The following is an 18,076-nucleotide window of genomic DNA, read 5'->3' on the forward strand; positions in this document are numbered from 1 at the left end:
ATTTGTTTGGTTTAGTTTTTTTTCAAAAGATGTTTTGAAAAATTATTTTGAGAAAGAGTTTTGGAAAAAGTGATTGATTTGATGTATATGAGAGAGAGATTTGTTTGGAAAATTTGTAAACCAAACAAGTTTTAGAAAAAAATTTTAGGAAAATTTGTTTGGTTTGATTACTTTTGAAAACTTATTTGTAGAGAATTTTTTCCAAAATTTTTTGAGAAACACAAACTAAACAATAATTTTCGTGGATTTTTTTTTTAAAATTCACTAAATATCAAAAATACAAAAAAAATGAAAATTCAGTATATTTTTTTTCTATTTGTGTGTATTTATTAATTTTTTAAAATATTTTTTTTACAAATAATTTACTTTTTATATACATCTAAATAAGGAGCATCTAAAAAAGTAAAAGAAAAATGCTTAAAATTTTAAAAATATTCACTAAAAATAAAAAATACGAGAAACAAAAAACTAATTTTCAAAAAACTGAATTCAAAAACCAAAATCAAACTGATTGAATATATATATATATATATATATATATATTTTGTAACTTTGTAATTTGTTATTTATAATTATCGTTACGTTGTTTGACCTTTTAGGGTCTTATTATTTTTATTTTATTTTTGTTCTATATATAATTTATTTTTATTTTAATATAATTGTTTATAACTTTTCTATATAAAAAAGAGAAATTACAAATACACCCCTTAAAATTAAAATACGAATTGTTTTTTGAAAAAGTAAAATTTCTAACTATTCACCTATACAATAATAAAATTATCTGAATTATTAATTAAAATAAAATTTTAATATTATTAAAAATTATTAATTAACTTGATGATTTATTAATAAAAAGACTTATTTGTTATGAAATTAGAAACCTTAAAAGGCATAATATAATTTTTAGAACCACAAAAAATAATTTATAATTTAAGTAAATCTCAAAAAATGTGATTCTAATTTACTCATAAAAAAATGTATCATAAAAATAAGAAAATAGAAGAGAATTGCAGAGAAAACAGGATTGATAAAGAGTTTATTTTGCTGTGAGGTTATGATTTATTTTTGAATAAATTACACTGACACCCCCCTATTCTTCTGAAATCACACTGACACCCTTTACTTTAGGAATTTGTGCAACAATGAGGTCTTTCCGTCGGTCAGACGTCTATTGACCAAATGGCATATGACGACATCAATTATTAAAGGTCATAGATTGTCAAGTTTACCCTCAAATGAAATGTATTTGCATTTCATGCCATTTATCTGTTGCCAGTTAGAGATATATATCAATATATAAATTAATAAAAGGTAGTCTTTTATTAATTTATCCCTACACTTAATTGAGGCATTTTTTGTATTTATTTCTTCCTTTGTAATCACGTACCATTAACCTAACCACAATACTTTTATGGTAAACCTGCTTAATGGTAGTTGGTTAATTTTTAATAATTCCCAAAGAATATAAAACTTCAATATATATTTTACAAGAAATGGGGTCACTGCTGTGCTAAGGAAAAGCAGTGACTTTTGTGCCTTAATTTGAGGTGTATTATGGACTTATTTTATGATATGAACCATTCATTTTGTAAGATTTGTTAAGTACTTCACACCTACCAACAATTCTATTAATCGGATATCAATAATTATATGATCAAATTACATATTTTTTATATTATTTCTCAAAAGAAAAACATGTTTTAGAGAAATGCTTTTATGGTAAACTTGCTTGATGGTAGTTGGTTAATTTTTAATAATTCCCAAAGATTATAAAACTCGAATATATATTTTACATGTTTTAGAGCAATGCTGTGTAGTTCGAATTTGAGTTTGTCATGAATGGTTCGAATTTCATCTAGTCGGTCATTCGATTGATCATCCAGCAAAAAAGCTAACAGTCACGGTCGACAAAGTGATAATCACGGTAGACAAATGTTTCACTCGATTGTCCGGGTGGTTGCCGACCAGTCATTCGGGCGATCGATTGATAAACACAAATTCAGACCATTTGGAGCGGCTCAATTCGGGCTACCAAAGATTTCTCCATGTTTTATACATTTTAATATATTTTATATAAAATACCATGGTACACACCCCTATATACACATTATAACTAAAAAAAAAAGTAATATAATTTCATACTTTTTGAGTCATAATTAAAAAATATTAATTATAACTAAACACAACATTAGACATAACTAAAATTTTTATGAATTATAACTAAAATAATATCATAATTAAAGAAAAAAATTAGTCATAATTAAAGAAAAAATGACTTATTTAGAGGTGCATATGATACACCACTTTCAAAAGTATGTATATTAGAATTTCTCATATTTTTTACATATATATATATATATATATCAACCTTAACAGCCAAATAAACATTCCCAAATTTTATTATCAAACACAAAAAAATTTCGTAATCATCTAAAATTAAAACTTTGTAAGAGAGGGTTCAAGAACACCGTTGAAAAATTCGAAAATCTTCGAAGATCCTTGAAGAACAATTTCGAAGTCTCTAGAAGAAAATGAGAGGTTTAGGTTCTTCAATAGTCTCAACTTAAGAACATAAGAGTAAAGGAGATGATGGAGATAAGAGATTGGGTGAAGAAGAGGGCAAAATGGCTAGAGGGAGAATAATGGCAAGACTTGCGATAAATTCGAGCTCACCAACCTTGGACTATTGGGCCTAATTAATTTAGTGGGCCCAAATTAACTCCTCTTACAAACTTCAATACACATTCTATTATAATATATTTTTACAAATTTTTATACATTTTTCACACATACGAATCTCAATTACCGAATAGGATAGTTAATATTTTCTTAATTTTGTAACCAAACACCACACTAGCTTTGCAACCAAACGACCCACATCTCATCCCCTCTCACTAAACCGATCCAACCCACCTTATTTCTCTCTCTCCTCCCATTACCCAACACCACGCACACTGTTACCCACCGATTACTGTAAGAACCTCAATAGGTGACCATTATCACCAGCACTATCTTGAGAAAAAGCAAACATTATGGATCAAACTAAACTCCCTCGTATTCCAAAAATCACATCCAACATTTAAACACCATGGAAAATCAATCAGCTTGCTTGGTTAAGTTTTTTAAAAAATACTTTTCAAAAAAATTTACTTTCTTATTTTTTAATTTTTTTTTTGTTTTTATTGAATTTTTTTAATATTTTAAACAATTTTTTTAATATTTAGACATAACTAACATAAATATACTTAAAAAGTAAAAAAATTATGGAAAAAATCTTTTAAAAATTCACTAAATACCAAAAATATATAAAAAAATAATACGAGAATTCAGTACATTTTTTTGTATTTTTATGTATTTTTAACTATTTTTTCACAAAATTTTTACTTTTTAGATACATCTAAGTAAAGTGTATTTTAAAAAGTAAAAAAAATATTTAAAATTTTAAAAATATTCACTAAAAACAAAAAAAACACAAAAATGAAAAAATTCTAATTTTTAAAAAACTTAATCTAAAAAACTCAAACCAAACGCACTGAATGGTACCAGAAATCAGGGAAAATCAAGCCTCCAAGCCATGTTGCAGATCACTTGTCACAAGTTAGCTAAGCTCAATCATGACGCACGCAATGACCTTCCTTCCTTCCCAAAATACTAATAGAAAAATATGGCATCGGAAATTCTACGACGACTTTGAGCTGCCATGCTATCTATAAATGACCTCCTCTCTTTGGCATAAAAACAAACACCTTAAACACATTCCCTAAACACACCTTCCTTTCTTCTCTCTCTCTTCTTCATTCAATCTTTGATCTTCTTCATCATCAATGGCGGACGAAATTATTCTCTTGGGCACTTGGATTAGCATTTTCTCAACGAGGGTGAAAATTGCCTTGACTGAGAAAGAGGTAGATTATGAATTCAGGGAAGAGGACCTGAGCAACAAGAGCCCACTGCTCTTGAAGGCGAACCCTGTCAACAAGCAAATCCCAGTGTTGATCCATAACGGCAAACCAGTGTACGAGTCACTCATCATTGTTGAGTACATTGATGAAGTCTGGAATCACAAATCTCCATTGTTGCCTTCTGATCCTCACCAGCTAGCTCAAGCCAGGTTCTGGGCTGATTATGTTGACAAGAAGGTGAGCCCTAACTCTTCTATCTCTGTCTTATCTGTACTTGAAAATGATTTACAGGGGAGCTAAATAGTCACACTCATTCACATGAATATTGGACACATGATTTTCTATTCCCAAATTTCTCTTGTCGATGTTTGTTTTGTAATATAAATAAAAACAATATATAATTCGAATTATATGTATGTTTTGCATCATTTGTGAATTTTGTTAGACAGAATAATCATTGAAATCTAATCAGAATAATAAATGTACAACTAAACAATGGAATGTGAGTCCCATAAATTAATAATCTCAATCTTACACTATAATTCGCCTAATCAAACAAGCACTGAGATTCTCATGGTTTGAAAATTCTTATATCAACCAAACACTCTTGAGTATTTTGGGTCAGGGCAGTGGAGATGGAGGATCCTAATCAGTAAATATTACCCCTTCTGACTGACATTTACATATGCTTTGTCCTACAGATGTATATCGCTGGAAGGCAGCTAATGTTTTCCACAGGCGAAGCCCAAGAAACAGTGAAGAATGACCTCATAGGGTGCTTAAAGGTGTTGGAAGGAGAACTTGGAGACAAGCCTTACTTCGGAGGAGAGACCTTTGGCATTGTGGATGTGGCATTGATTCCAAACTATAGCTTTTTCTTTGCATATGAGCAGTTTGGCAACTTCAGCATTGTGGCAGAGTGCCCTGCACTTGTTGCTTGGGTCCATCGGTGTATGGAAAAGAAGAGTGTCTCAAAGCATCTTCCTGACCAACACAAGGTCTATGACTGCGTCTTGGAGCGCAAAAAGAAGCTTGAGGCCAAGTAAATCTCTACAAGATTGTTTGATTGGAGTATTATGACATACAGTTTCATAGGTCTCTTTTGGGATCCCCTTTTATTTTTGCCTTCCTACTTAGTAAATTTATTATCCAATAGATCCTATAATAATTAATGACATTTTTCTTCATACACTATAAAAGAATGTCACTAATTATTAATTTTCAGTGACAGTTTAAAAATTGTCACAAAAAATGTCATTAACTATGAGTTTCAGCGTCAGTTTAAAAAAATCGTCACCAAAAAAGTTGCTAATTTTCAACTTTAGCGATAATTTGAAAAATTTGTTATAAAAAAAGTCACTAATTGTAAGTTTTAGCGACAATTTATAAAAGCCATGACCAAAAAAAAAAAAAAAAAAAACTTACTAATTGTCAATTTTTAACAACATATGTAAAAAAAAAATCACAAAAAAATAATTTTAAGGACGATTGAATTAGAACTTATTTTCAATAGGATTTTATAAAAATTAAATTCAACTATTTGAACTTATTAATAATTTGTCCTTTTATTTTTACCTTTCAATCTCTAGATGTTGTGTTTGCTTAAGGGGAATTTCTTGTTTATGTTATAATTGAAATAAAGAAGAGAACTTTTTGGTTTTAATTTGAAAGAGGTCTAATTTGATGAATATTAATAATCTAATTGGCACAACTTCCATTTGATTGAAGCATACTAGAAGATATTGTTCAGTATTTGAATAAGTTGAACAAGATCAAATTGCCATTAGTAATGAAGAGAAGCGATTTTTTTGCATTACTCCCATAACTGGGTAATTCTTTTAAGGAAAATTCTATAATACACATTACAAATAGAGAGAGGTTTACTTAGAATTGCTAACGAACCAAGCTGAACGACTTTCGTTGGGCTTGTAGACTGTAATTGTTAAATTTAATGTAATTATTGTCATATTTGTAATGAATCTCCTATCAATTGATTAAAAAAAAAATTATAAAAAAAGTGAAACTTTCAAAGTGAAGTGTGAGTAGTGTATAATCTTCAAATCTTTTCTTTGACTAATTGCAATCAACATCCAATAATCATTTAGATTTTTTTTCTTTTTACAAAAAAATTGTTGTTCATCAACAGATTTGATTGGATCCAAACATATTAATTCAGTTCTAAACAGATATTGTTTTCAAAAAATATATTAATTAGGAAATAAAATAATCTATGTAACTTTGTCCCTAGAAAAAAATAATTAATTAGAGAGTGTTGCCCAAGTCGTCAACGTAACTTTGCCCCCATAAAGAAATTAATTAATTAAGAAATAATAAACATTACTGATTGATTCTATTAAATTAATACAATAATACCAATGAAAAAATTAAAACATATGATCATAATAATATGATTATTTTAAAAATTATGTCTGAACTGTTTTTAAAAACCATATGCACCAATGCATGAATCGTGAAATATCATTATTATAATGTAGAAGATTTTTATATTAAACTAGTTGTAAGATCTTTATACTAAAGGGCTGCCTTTTTTTTTTTTGATTTGTGATCGGATTGGAAGGTATTGTTGAACTTGTAGGAGTTCATTATGGATTTCGTTTCGATAATCAAAACTGTTAAATTGTAGAACTCGTCAAGAACTATATGTATGTATAAAATCATGTTGATTGAATATCAATCGCTACGTGATCAAATCAATTTTGTATAAAAATAAAATAGACGGTGAAAAAATAAACGGTTGATAGAAAATGATTTGATCACATGGCTATCGAAATCAAATCAATGTGATTTTTTACAGGCATATAGTACTCGACGAGTTCTATATATTGAATAGTTCAAATTATCAAAATGGGCCCCGTGGTGGGTCCTTATGGGTCTAACAGCATCCTCCAGTCTCACCACGAACTGGAGGGAGAAATGCCTATACTAAAGCCTCGTTTGGGATGTAATCTTTTTAACCTACAAGTCAAAAAAGTCACTAAAAAACTAACAATCCATACAAAAAAGTCAATGATTCTATTTTTTTTTTTTACTTTTTACACATCTTTTCGTAAAAAAACAAAATATCATCCTAAGCATATTAATTTTTTTAGATCATATTTTAACTAAAAAATTAAAAAATTATTAAAAAAATAAGCCTAAACTATATAAAAACCGTGTTAAAATAAAGGAGAGCCATTGATTATGCACTATATTAGATGCAGACATTTAAAAATAAAAAAAATCACTTCTTCCTGTGATAGGCTCCTATCTTCATCTTGGTGACGTGGTACTGAAATTTTGTTTAAAATTTTATTTTATTCCATAAATTATTTGTAACATATCAATTAAAACTCTCATATTTCATTTTATTCATGGGACTATTGATATTTAGAGATAGTTTTTTGGGGTAAAATAAAACTTCAAATGAAGTTTAGGTGTCCCATTATTAACTTATGTTTGATTATAAACGGTAATTGAAGGTAAAGGTAAAATTGATATAAAATCGAATAATTTAGTTATAAAATTGACATTATTAAAAATATATATATATATATATATATTAAATTAATTTTTGAATAATAATTTAGAGAGCAAAATGATATTTTCTCTTCATTTTTCTCATAACAATGACCACTTTGAGTAACAACAACTAACACCACTTTTGTTATAATTCAATGTATTACAAAAATACAATGAATCATATCTGCATTTCCAAATTACATTTGTGAGAAGATTGGTGATTTTTCTTGAATCGTTATTTATTTATTTATTTATTTTTTTGCAATTTTGTAATTTATTATTTGTAGTTCTTGTTACGTTGTTATTGGCCTTTTAGGGTCTTGTTATTTTTATTTATTTTTACGCTGTATGTATTTTACTTTTATTTTAGATTAATATAATTATTTATAACTTTTCTATAAAAAAAAAGAAAGTGTATCATAAAATAAAATAAAAAAAGAAAAAAAAGAGAGAATTGCAGAGAAAACAGGATTGATAGAGTGACTCATACTGCATTTAAAATAAATTTTAACTACACTATAAATTTTATTTTTTGTGTGTTCTATTTCTGTCAACTGGTATTATTGGGAACAAAAGAGAAGAAAAGGGTGCATGAGGAAAGCTGGCGTGGAAATGGAGGGCAAAGGTCCTTCCTTCATTTTCATGTCATGCTATCAAGCATGACGCACGCAATGACCATTATTCCGAATTTCCATCAAAAGTTAAATACTAGGTCCAAGTTCCAACTTCCTCTCTTTGTCATAAAAACAAACACCTTAAACACAATTACCTAAACACACCTTCCTTCTCTCTTCTTCTTCATTCAATCTTTGATATCATCAATGGCAGACGAACTCATTCTCTTGGGTACCTGGATTAACCCTTACTCAACGAGGGTGAAAATTGCCTTGGCAGAGAAAGGGGTAGACTATGAATTCAGGGAAGAGGACCTGAGCAACAAGAGTCCACTGCTCTTGAAGATGAGCCCTGTCCACAAGAAAATCCCAGTGCTGATCCACAACGGCAAACCGGTGTGCGAGTCACTCATAATTGTGCAGTACATCGATGAAGTCTGGAATCACAAATCTCCGTTGTTGCCTTCTGATCCTCACCACCGATCCCATGCCAGGTTCTGGGCCGATTATATTGCCAAAGACAACAAGGTGAGTGCTAACACAGAAATTGATTTTTTTTTTCTTTTTAATTTTTTTTTTTAATACAAAACAGCATATGAGAATAATGTGACAGCGAAAATTCTCTATTCATTTTAATAATGCATAGCGTAAATATGATAAACATGGTGCGCGATTCGTTATCCCCTTCTCCTAATGTAATTCTAGCAATTCTTGTGTTTTTAAATTTCTGTTACATCGTGTGATTGATAGTGCATTAGAAATGGATTAGAGTATGTCTAACCAATAAATATTATGCCTTCTGACCAACATTTACATATGATATGCTGTACAGATGCATAGTGCTGGGAGCCAGCTATTGTTTTCCACAGGTGAAGCCCAAGAAACGGCGAAGAACGATCTCATAGGGTACTTGGAAGGTGTTGGAAGGAGAACTTGGAGACAAGCCTTACTTTGGGGGGAAGACCTTTGGCTTTGTTGATGTGGCATTGATTCCATCCTATAACTTTTTCTGTGTGTGTGTGACCAGTTTGGCAACTTTGGCATTATGGCAGAGTGCCCTTCCCTTGTTGTTTGGGCTCATAGGTGTATGGAAAAGGAGAGTGTGTCCAAGTCACTTCCTGACCAGCACAAGGCCTATGACTTCTGCTTGGAGCTCAAAAAGAAACTTGAGGCTAAGTAAATCTTTAGAAGAATGTTTGATTGTGGTCTTATGACGCGTTTGGTTGGGAGATTTGGGGAGGGATTTGAAAAGGAAAATGGAAAAGATAGGTGAAATGTGAATAAAATATGTATATATTTCATATAATTTTATACACCTTTTCCCTTTCCCTTTCCCTTTCCAAATCCCCCAACTAAACACACAATCACAGTTTCCTTTTGTCTCTATTGAGACCCCCTTTATTTTTCTGTTTTCATTTTTTCTTTGTACCTTTCAATCTCTAGATGTTGTGTTTGCTTAAAGGAATGTTCTGTTTATGTTATACTTGAATAAAGAAAGACACTTTTTGTTGTTTTAATCGAAAAATGCTTGATTTGATTGACATTAATAATCTGATTCACACAACTTTCATTTGATTGAAGCATACTATGTTTAGTATTTGAAGAAGTTCAACAAGATCAAATTGCTATAAGTAATGCAGAGATACAAATTTTGCATTGCTCTCATATATGGGTAATTCTTTAATTTCTAATGTGGATGATTTGAACAAGCAATTTCCCATGTTCTAATAGTTAGTTTTCTTGGAAACATCATTACAAATAGAGAGAGGTTAACTTGGACTGTGTTGCATGTCCGTTGGCTATATCTTCCAATTCTATCCATTATAAATGATTATAATAGACGAGATACAAACATTTAACTAAAATTTTAATACAAGCCAACATCACAAACAATCTCCCATATCCTTCCAATACAAGTTTCAGAAAGTCATTTGTTCCAATAATAAACTTTGTAAAATAAAAAAGGTCATGCTAATAAGCGCTCTTAGAATAGGAGTAAGAAAAATGCTATGAAACTCAAATAATTTATTAAATTTTCTATCAAATCTCTTACATGGGTGTGGGAACCCACACAAACCCACATGTGTGTGAGTCCCACATCTACGTGAAAGGTTTGGTAGATTATTTGGGATCCATAGTATCACTCTTAAAGAGAAAGATGAAAAAATTGAAGGATACAAGACATTTTTACTAAATTTAATTCATTTTTACTAACACAAATGCATTTTTTAACATCTATTTATATATTTGCGGGGATATATTTTCTGAGTATCAACACGTGGCAAGGTGACGCCGACGTGTCAGCCGAGGTGCCACGTGTCCTGGTCATGACACCGAGGTGATCTCGGCAAGGCCGAGGTTATCTCCGAAGATATCAGAATCCGAGATAAGTGGATAAGGGACAAGAGTCCTAGAATGAAAAGGGAAATTAACCTGGATGAGGGACAAGAGTCCTAAAATGAGAGAAGACTTCAGTTTGTATTAAGATAAGACTCTTAGAGAGTTTATCCTAATCTTACTGGGAGTCCAAGATTAGCAGTAATCATAAGTCCATAGAAGTTAGGCTTCTATTAGGACTAGGTTTATGTTGGCTATAAAAGAGAGGCATCCCCATGGGTCTAAGGTATGCTTTTTAGGCTCAAGATTGTGAGTTGAATAATTGATTATCTTTGAGAGATATACTGACTTGATCGTCGGAGTGCTCCCGGGTGGACGAACCACCGTGGGATTCTTATATTTCTGTTGCAGGTCAGTCAGGTGCCATCTATTCTACCAGTGCTCTCCAGCTGAATTACTGAGTTGGCAGTGTGGTCGGAAAATTTCCCACACAATTTGGCATCGTTTGTGGGAAAGAAAGAAGAATAGATGGCCAATAAAAGAAAGAAGAATAGAAGGCCAATGACGGACAGAAGGATTAGACTGGAGACAACGCTCCTGCTGGGAATGGGAGATCTATCAACCTTGACGTTGAAGGGGACAACCGCAACACAAAAACTCGTGACCAGAGTCACGGAGTGAAAGACGTCGGCCAGGAAGGTGACGCACCAAAGACAACAGATCGAAGCGGATACTACAACGAAGATGATTTCCAAGTATGGAAGGATAGATACCTACGGAGGAACGAAGACCCTTCCAGAAGGAATGCAAAGACAGGGGGCATGAGCGCTCCCAAGGAGATAACATTCAAGTATAGAAGAACTTATCCTGAGTGAGCAGATCTCGGATTCCAGATCCTGAATCCCGGATCCGAGAAGACATGATCTCAGCCTAGACAAGTAGGCCCGAGAAAATGAGAGCTCAACCTAAGTGAGCAGATCCCGGATTCCAGATCCCGGATCCTAGAAGACATGATCTCGGCCTAGATGAGTAGGTCCGAGAAAAGAAGAGCTCAACCTGAGTGAACAGATCCAAGATTCTAGCAGACAAGATCTCGACACTTAAGTCCGAAAAGAGAAGAGCTCAGTGAGCAAATCTCAAATCCTAGAAGATAAAATAGAAAACACACAAAGTTGGACTGCAGTTAGCCAGGTTGAAGACCTTTTATAAGGTTTGCAAAGGAGTATGTGGAAGCCATGAAGGGGGCAGAGAGAAGAAGAATATGTTTACCAGTTGTTGAAATTTGTAGCAATTTACAAGTTGGTTAAACCGATATGATGTTTACCACTTGTTGAAATTTGTAGCAATTTACAAGTTGGTTAAATCGAGATGATATTTACCACTTGTTGAAATTTGTAGCAATTTACAAGTTGGTTAAACCGATATGATGTTTACCACTTGTTGAAATTTGTAACAATTTACATGTTGGTTAAATCGATATGATGTTTATTACTTGTTGAAATTTGTAGCAATTTACAAGTTGGTTAAACTGAGATGATGTTTACCACTTGTTGAAATTTGTAGCAATTTACAAGTTGGTTAAACCGAGATGATGTTGAAATTCTGTGTGAATTTACAAGTTGAAGTTAAACCGATGTGATATTTAACACTTGTTGAAATTCTGTGTGAATTTACAAGTTGAAGTTAAACCGGTGTGATATTTAACACTTGTTGAAATTCTGTGCGAATTTACAAGTTGAAGTTAAACCGGTGTGATGTTTAACACTTGTTGAAATTCTGCGTGAATTTACAAGTTGAAGTTAAACCGAAATGATGTTTAACACTTGTTGAAATTCTGCGTGAATTTACAAGTTGAAGTTAAACCGATGTGATATTTAACACTTGTTGAAATTCTGCGTGAATTTACAAGTTGAAGTTAAACCGAAATGATGTTTAACACTTGTTGAAATTCTGCGTGAATTTACAAGTTGAAGTTAAACCGATGTGATATTTAACACTTGTTGAAATTCTGTGTGAATTTACAAGTTGAAGTTAAACCGATGTGATATTTAAACACTTGTTGAAATTTTGTGTGAATTTACAAGTTAAAGTTAAACCGAGATGATGTTTAACACTTGTTGAAATTCTATGTGAATTTACAAGTTGAAGTTAAACCGATGTCATATTTAACACTTGTTGAAATTCTGTGTGAATTTACAAGTTGAAGTTAAACCAATGTGATATTTAATACTTGTTGAAATTCTGTGTGAATTTACAAGTTGAAGTTAAACCGAGGTCGTATCGGAAGAAGATTGGTTTAAACACTCGTTGAAATTCTGTGTGAATTTACAAGTTATAATTAAACCGAGGTTATGATAAAGGAAGATGGTTTAACACTTGTTGAAATTTTGAGAAAAATTTACAAGCTGAAATTAAGCCGAGGTTATGATAAAGAATGATGGTTAAATACTTGTTGAAATTTTTGAGAAAAATTTACAAGTTAAAGTCAAGTTCAAGCAATATCTGCGTACTTGCCGAGACTACCAGGTTGTCAAAACTTGAAATATAGAAAACTAAAATCTTGATAGAAGACATTGAGAAAGTGACAAGTCCTACGCAACACTTGTGAAAATATTTCTTACAATATTTTCAAGTGTTAGGACAAGGCCGAGATGAACAAGATTAGAAGTTGTAACAGAGGTATTTTACCCGAAGAGATTGCACAGTCAAGGTGTACTTTGAAGACATGCAAATTATTCTAAGTATAGAATCATACAAGAGCAGAAAAAAGAAGACATACATTCAAAGAAGAAATCAGAGAAATGCATTTAAAGAAGAAAGAAGGCACTTCGGCCTGAATATTGAAAAATAAATTATTCAGACTACAAAAATGGCATGTCGGCCAGATTAAAAGCATACAAAGACAGACAAAGTACAAGGTATAAGGTACAAGGAGTAAAAGAAGGAAACAAAACTACTTGGCATCAATGGCAGGATATAGAAGACAGTTGGGAAGACTTCTCAGCAGCCTTCTCGGCCTCGAGCTCAGCATCGATCTCCTGAAGAGTTTGATCAAGGCTCTTCTCGGCGATTGGCACCTCGGAGTTTGAAGGCAAGGATTGAAAGCAAGAATCTGGAAAAAGACACAGAAAACAGAAACAAGAATGTAATTCGTGATCAAGAATGGTGATGAAGCTATCAGGAAATCAAGACAAAAAGATTGCACAAGTGTGTCAAGCCAAGAACAGTGGCAGAAATCAACAGATGTGTGAACGTATTCAAGAAGATGATTTGGAAACAATGGGTAAAACAACAATGGTGATTAACAATGAAGCAGAGCTTCTGGGAAAGCAACAAGAAATAAAACCAGGAGGAACAGTGGCTTACCAGAAAGAGGGAAGCCGGAATGAGAATTGCCGAAATCTGACGACAATGACAGAATGACGTAAGCTTCACTGGAGAAGAAGAACGAAGACAGTTACAGAAGCTTGAAAGCTTGGAACAATGACGGATTTAAGCAAAAGAGCTAGAAAGAGAAAAAGCCAGAGGATTGAATGAAAAAAGAGAAAAATAGTCAAGAAGACGACAAAGTTCAAGAATAAAGCCAAGTGCACAGGCACTAAGTAAGTATGTGAAAAACAAGAAAGTAATGATCCAGACACGATGCTAGCAACAGAAAGCGGATATGACAAGAACAGTGCCAGGCATTCAAATAATTCAAAACTTGAAGATAGACGAAAATAGAAGGCAACAGATGGCAAGTAAACAGATTCAGAAGAGTTATGAAAGATTGAGCTTAATAGCAAGTAAAGAGTTTATGAATCTACCAAGTGAAATGAACGCCGATATGAAAATTGTCGGAGTCAAATAGATGACTGGAAATCGGGAACTCACCAGAGAGTGTGAGTGGAGCAGTTGCAAAGCTCTTGGAGTTTACGAATTAATGGAACTAGAACCTCGGCTAGGAGGTGCGATTTCAAGCAGCTTGGAAAGCATGAAACTTGATTCTTGACACCAGTGGACAGTAAAGTCCAGAGAACTTTGAGGTCGGCGAGTTTGATCTCGGACAGAGAGGCATAGATGAATGAACAGTATAGGTTCCATCACCTCAGAATGCCGAGGTAATAAAACCTAGGGGGCGGTTGTGGGGATATATTTTCTGAGTATCAACACGTGGCGAGGTGACGCCGACGTGTCAGCCGAGGTGCCACGTGTCCTGGTCATGACGCCGAGGTGATCTCGGCAAGGCCGAGGTTATCTCCGAAGATATCGGAATCCGAGATAAGTGGATAAGGGACATGAGTCCTAGAATGAAAAGGGAAATCAACCTGGATGAAGGACAAGAGTCCTAGAATGAGAGAAGACTTCAGTTTGTATTAAGATAAGACTCTTAGAGAGTTTATCCTAATCTTACTGAGAGTCCAAGATTACCAGTAATCCTGAGTCCATAGAAGTTAGGTGTCACGACCCAAACCCGCCCCTATGGGCTTAGCACCGTAACCAGCCAGTAATCCAAGATTACCGAAGGCCTGCTTAACAGTAATATAGTAATACAGAGTACAGGGGCTGGCGGAAGCCAATACAGTAAATAAACAATGTCCAATGAGCTGTGACAGTCTGTATGCAAAAAGACTTTTCATTCAAATATATACAGTCAGACAAAACAGTATGTACATATATACAATCATTCAGTTCAGGGACCTCATCCCTGTTAAACAGTACCGTAACAGTCTATACAGTCAAACAAAACAGATACAGAGACAGACGGGGAAATTAAAAACACCCCTAAGCCGTAGCTTGACAGGCTCGGAACCTCGCATTGAGGCACATAGGTTGGCTCGACAAAACTGGAGTTTACCCCGATGCTTCTAGCTGCGGTCTGGTGCCTGTACACCTACATATATATATGAGCAGTGAGCTAAAGCCCAGTGAATAACATAATGCGTAAAGGGGTTAAGAATGAATGTCCTTACAGTAATGAAAACAGTTCATTAAATCAGTATTTCAGTCGTTCAGTCAGTACAGTCATATGTGGTACATCCATTAGCATAACAGTACAGTAAACAGGAGGTCTTAAAAGACCGAACAGTAAATGATGACCATCAATCAGTAAACAGTAGTGGTTCCAACAAGGGAATCGACAGAGATCTCTGTAACAGTAACAGTAAATAGTAGGTGCTAAGGATGCCACAATACAGTTCAGAATATAGGACATACATTCATTCAATCAACAGTAACAATTCAGAAAGCAGTACAGTTCAGTTGTTCAGAAGATAATCATTTTGAACATATCTTTACACAGTTGTTACTCACAGAGTTCTGGGCTACAGTAAAGCTAGAGCGCGTCCCCAGTCGCCAACCTTACACAATTTATAGGATGAACACACGCTAAGCTACACAGTTGGGAAAGATAATAACTTAATCCCTAATTTGCCTTGGTGTGTTCTACATTTATATCCTCACTAAGATGCCTTAAACTAGGCCTATTAATGCCTAGGATGAGATGAGGATGCAAAGATGCACTTTAAAAGCATTTTCAGAATTTTTAGAAAGCAGGGGTCACGCTCGAGCGTATATTACTCCACTCGAGCGGACATGCAGACAAAGGTTTCCGCTCGAGCGTAGACTTACCCGCTTGAGCGTTCTGCAAAAAAGTCAAAAGTGTTGGATAGGTGAAAATCACGCTCGATTGGGCGCTCAACACCCACTCGAGCATGTGACACAATGTCCCGCTCGAGCGTCAATTCTTCCACTCGAGCGGACTTCAAAACAGAACAAAATGCTGGGAGCACGATTTCCACGCTCGAGCGCCAGTCACTCCGCTCGAGCGTGAGTCCAAATTTTGAAAATTCCAGATTTGAACCTCAAGCTCAAAACCAAGTTTTAAACCATAAATTTCGATCCTCTTGGGCCAATTTTCCAGAAAACACAGCAAAACTTATACTTTAACATGATTCAAAGCTCAATTTGTAAAATCAAAGCCCAAGGGTGTTTCAAACAACTCAATTTAAACCAATTTTCATAAATATGGAGAATATGCAAACATGCATGGATTAAAACCATTTCAAAGCTTCAAATACAAGCTCAAATGAGCTAACTCTTACAAAAACAAGATGAAAACATGGACTTAACATAACCATGAGCATGCATGCGATAATTTGTCATGAAAACAACTTAAAATTTAACAATTCAAACATGCATGCATGGAATGAGCTCCAATTCAACATTAATGAACCAATTCTTGACTTAATCCACTAAATTGACAAGAATCATGTAAGAACAAGTTCAATTCACAAACAAGAGGGTAATTACACTACCTTAGGTCTTGTAGTTCAAGATGTACAAGCTCAATTTTGCAAAGAACTCTTCAATTACTTCAATTATCAAGCAAAACTCAAGCAAAAGTGAGATGAAATCAACTCTTCTGGTCTCTCTCTCTCTCTATGGTCGACAATAACAAAGAGAATAGCTGAGGAAAAGTGTTGGTCAAGTGTTGTACAAGGCTTCATATGTGTTAGGTAGTGGCCACTAATAGGGCAAGGTTGTAATTAAGCCTAAGTTGTGCAATTTAACTCATTTTAATCTAATTTAATCATGCCAAAACAGTTTTCAGATAAATATGCCATAGATTCACATTAATTCTAACGCTCATAGAACATCAATCAATTTCAGATTCGGCCGCCGATAAGGCCTTCAATTTGCAATTTAAACACAAAGACATGAACAGATAATCAAATAACCAAACAGATAGAATTTTAATTAAACAGGTATACTCAGTCAATTCAGTTTCAATTTCCGTCAGTCAGTTCAGTAGTTTATTCAGTTCACTTATCAGTCATAATCAGTTTCAGTTTAACGGTAATCAGTGGTTATTCGGTAAATAGTGACGAGGGTCGTTACATTAGGCTTCTTATAAATTTGTATCTAAAACTTATAAATTATGGGATAGATTCTTATAATTTTAAATTTATATTGTGTCAATTTTAAATTTAAATTAATACATTGTTTTTCATATTTAGTGAAAGTAAAAATTTTAATAAAATAAAATTTAAAAGTTTTAATTAATTAATTTTTGTGTAAGCTGGTTAGTCTTTTAACCTAACTGATTAAGCTAAACCATTTTTGGTTTGAATAATTTGCTGGTTTAAGTGTGATTTTAATAGTTTTACATGCTACGATGATTCTTTCTTACTCATTAAGTTTTTAATTTTTTTTAATTATTTTCCTTTCAAAAACCAATATGACAATTTTTTAAAATTCATATATTTTTATTCTAAAATAGTGAAATATTAGAAGTATGTCATTTTTATTTTTTTATTTTATAACAAAGCATAATTTTAATTATTAATTGCCAATACAACAATTTTAATCCATCTATACTATATGTTATAGTAAAGGAACATTTAAAACAAAACTCTTAAATTTATATATAAAATTTTATTTAAGAGAGATAAAATATAAAAAATAAATAAATATAATTATTATATTTTTAATAAATAATATATTATTTTATCCCGTGCATAGCATGGTTGGTACGCCATATTTTACATAAACCAAAAGTTAGTATATTTGAGCAAAAATCCATTTGGGAAGTAGGAAATAAGCCAATAAGTGAGATTTATTCAAATACCTTTGACAAAAATGCATTAATAATGCAGAGTAAATTTACAATTTTATAAGTGATGTAACACTATATAATAATAATTTTTAAAAAAGCAAAAAAGT

At 32.8% G+C, this 18,076-nt stretch overlaps 2 protein-coding genes across 2 annotated transcripts; both read left to right on the forward strand.

Annotated features, from left to right (window-relative positions):
• Window positions 1-3,611: 3,611 nt before the first annotated feature.
• Window positions 3,612-5,101, forward strand: LOC114311823 (putative glutathione S-transferase). The gene is made up of 2 exons (XM_082884773.1): window positions 3,612-4,139; window positions 4,604-5,101. Exons 1-2 carry the CDS (start codon window positions 3,825-3,827, stop codon window positions 4,946-4,948), a joined length of 660 nt encoding a protein of 219 aa, XP_082740899.1. The 5' UTR covers window positions 3,612-3,824; the 3' UTR covers window positions 4,949-5,101.
• A 3,141-nt stretch (window positions 5,102-8,242) lies between these two features.
• LOC114311822 (putative glutathione S-transferase) lies at window positions 8,243-9,286 on the forward strand. Its single transcript, XM_028257996.2, is given in 4 exon segments — window positions 8,243-8,563; window positions 8,868-8,948; window positions 8,950-9,063; window positions 9,066-9,286. Coding segments are annotated over 4 exon segments (666 nt in total). The 3' UTR covers window positions 9,216-9,286.
• Window positions 9,287-18,076: the final 8,790 nt, after the last annotated feature.

The sequence above is a fragment of the Camellia sinensis genome, chromosome 8 (assembly GCF_055761805.1).
Source record: "Camellia sinensis isolate YWXY chromosome 8, ASM5576180v1, whole genome shotgun sequence".
Classification (NCBI taxonomy): domain Eukaryota; kingdom Viridiplantae; phylum Streptophyta; class Magnoliopsida; order Ericales; family Theaceae; genus Camellia; species Camellia sinensis.

Excerpts from the sequence above, each read along its gene's own strand:
- LOC114311823 (XM_082884773.1), top strand. The coding sequence starts at position 3,825 with ATGGCGGACGAAATTATTCTCTTGGGCACTTGGATTAGCATTTTCTCA. Across the intron at positions 4,140-4,603 it reads CTGATTATGTTGACAAGAAG|ATGTATATCGCTGGAAGGCA; the intron begins GTGAGCCCTAAC and ends TTTGTCCTACAG.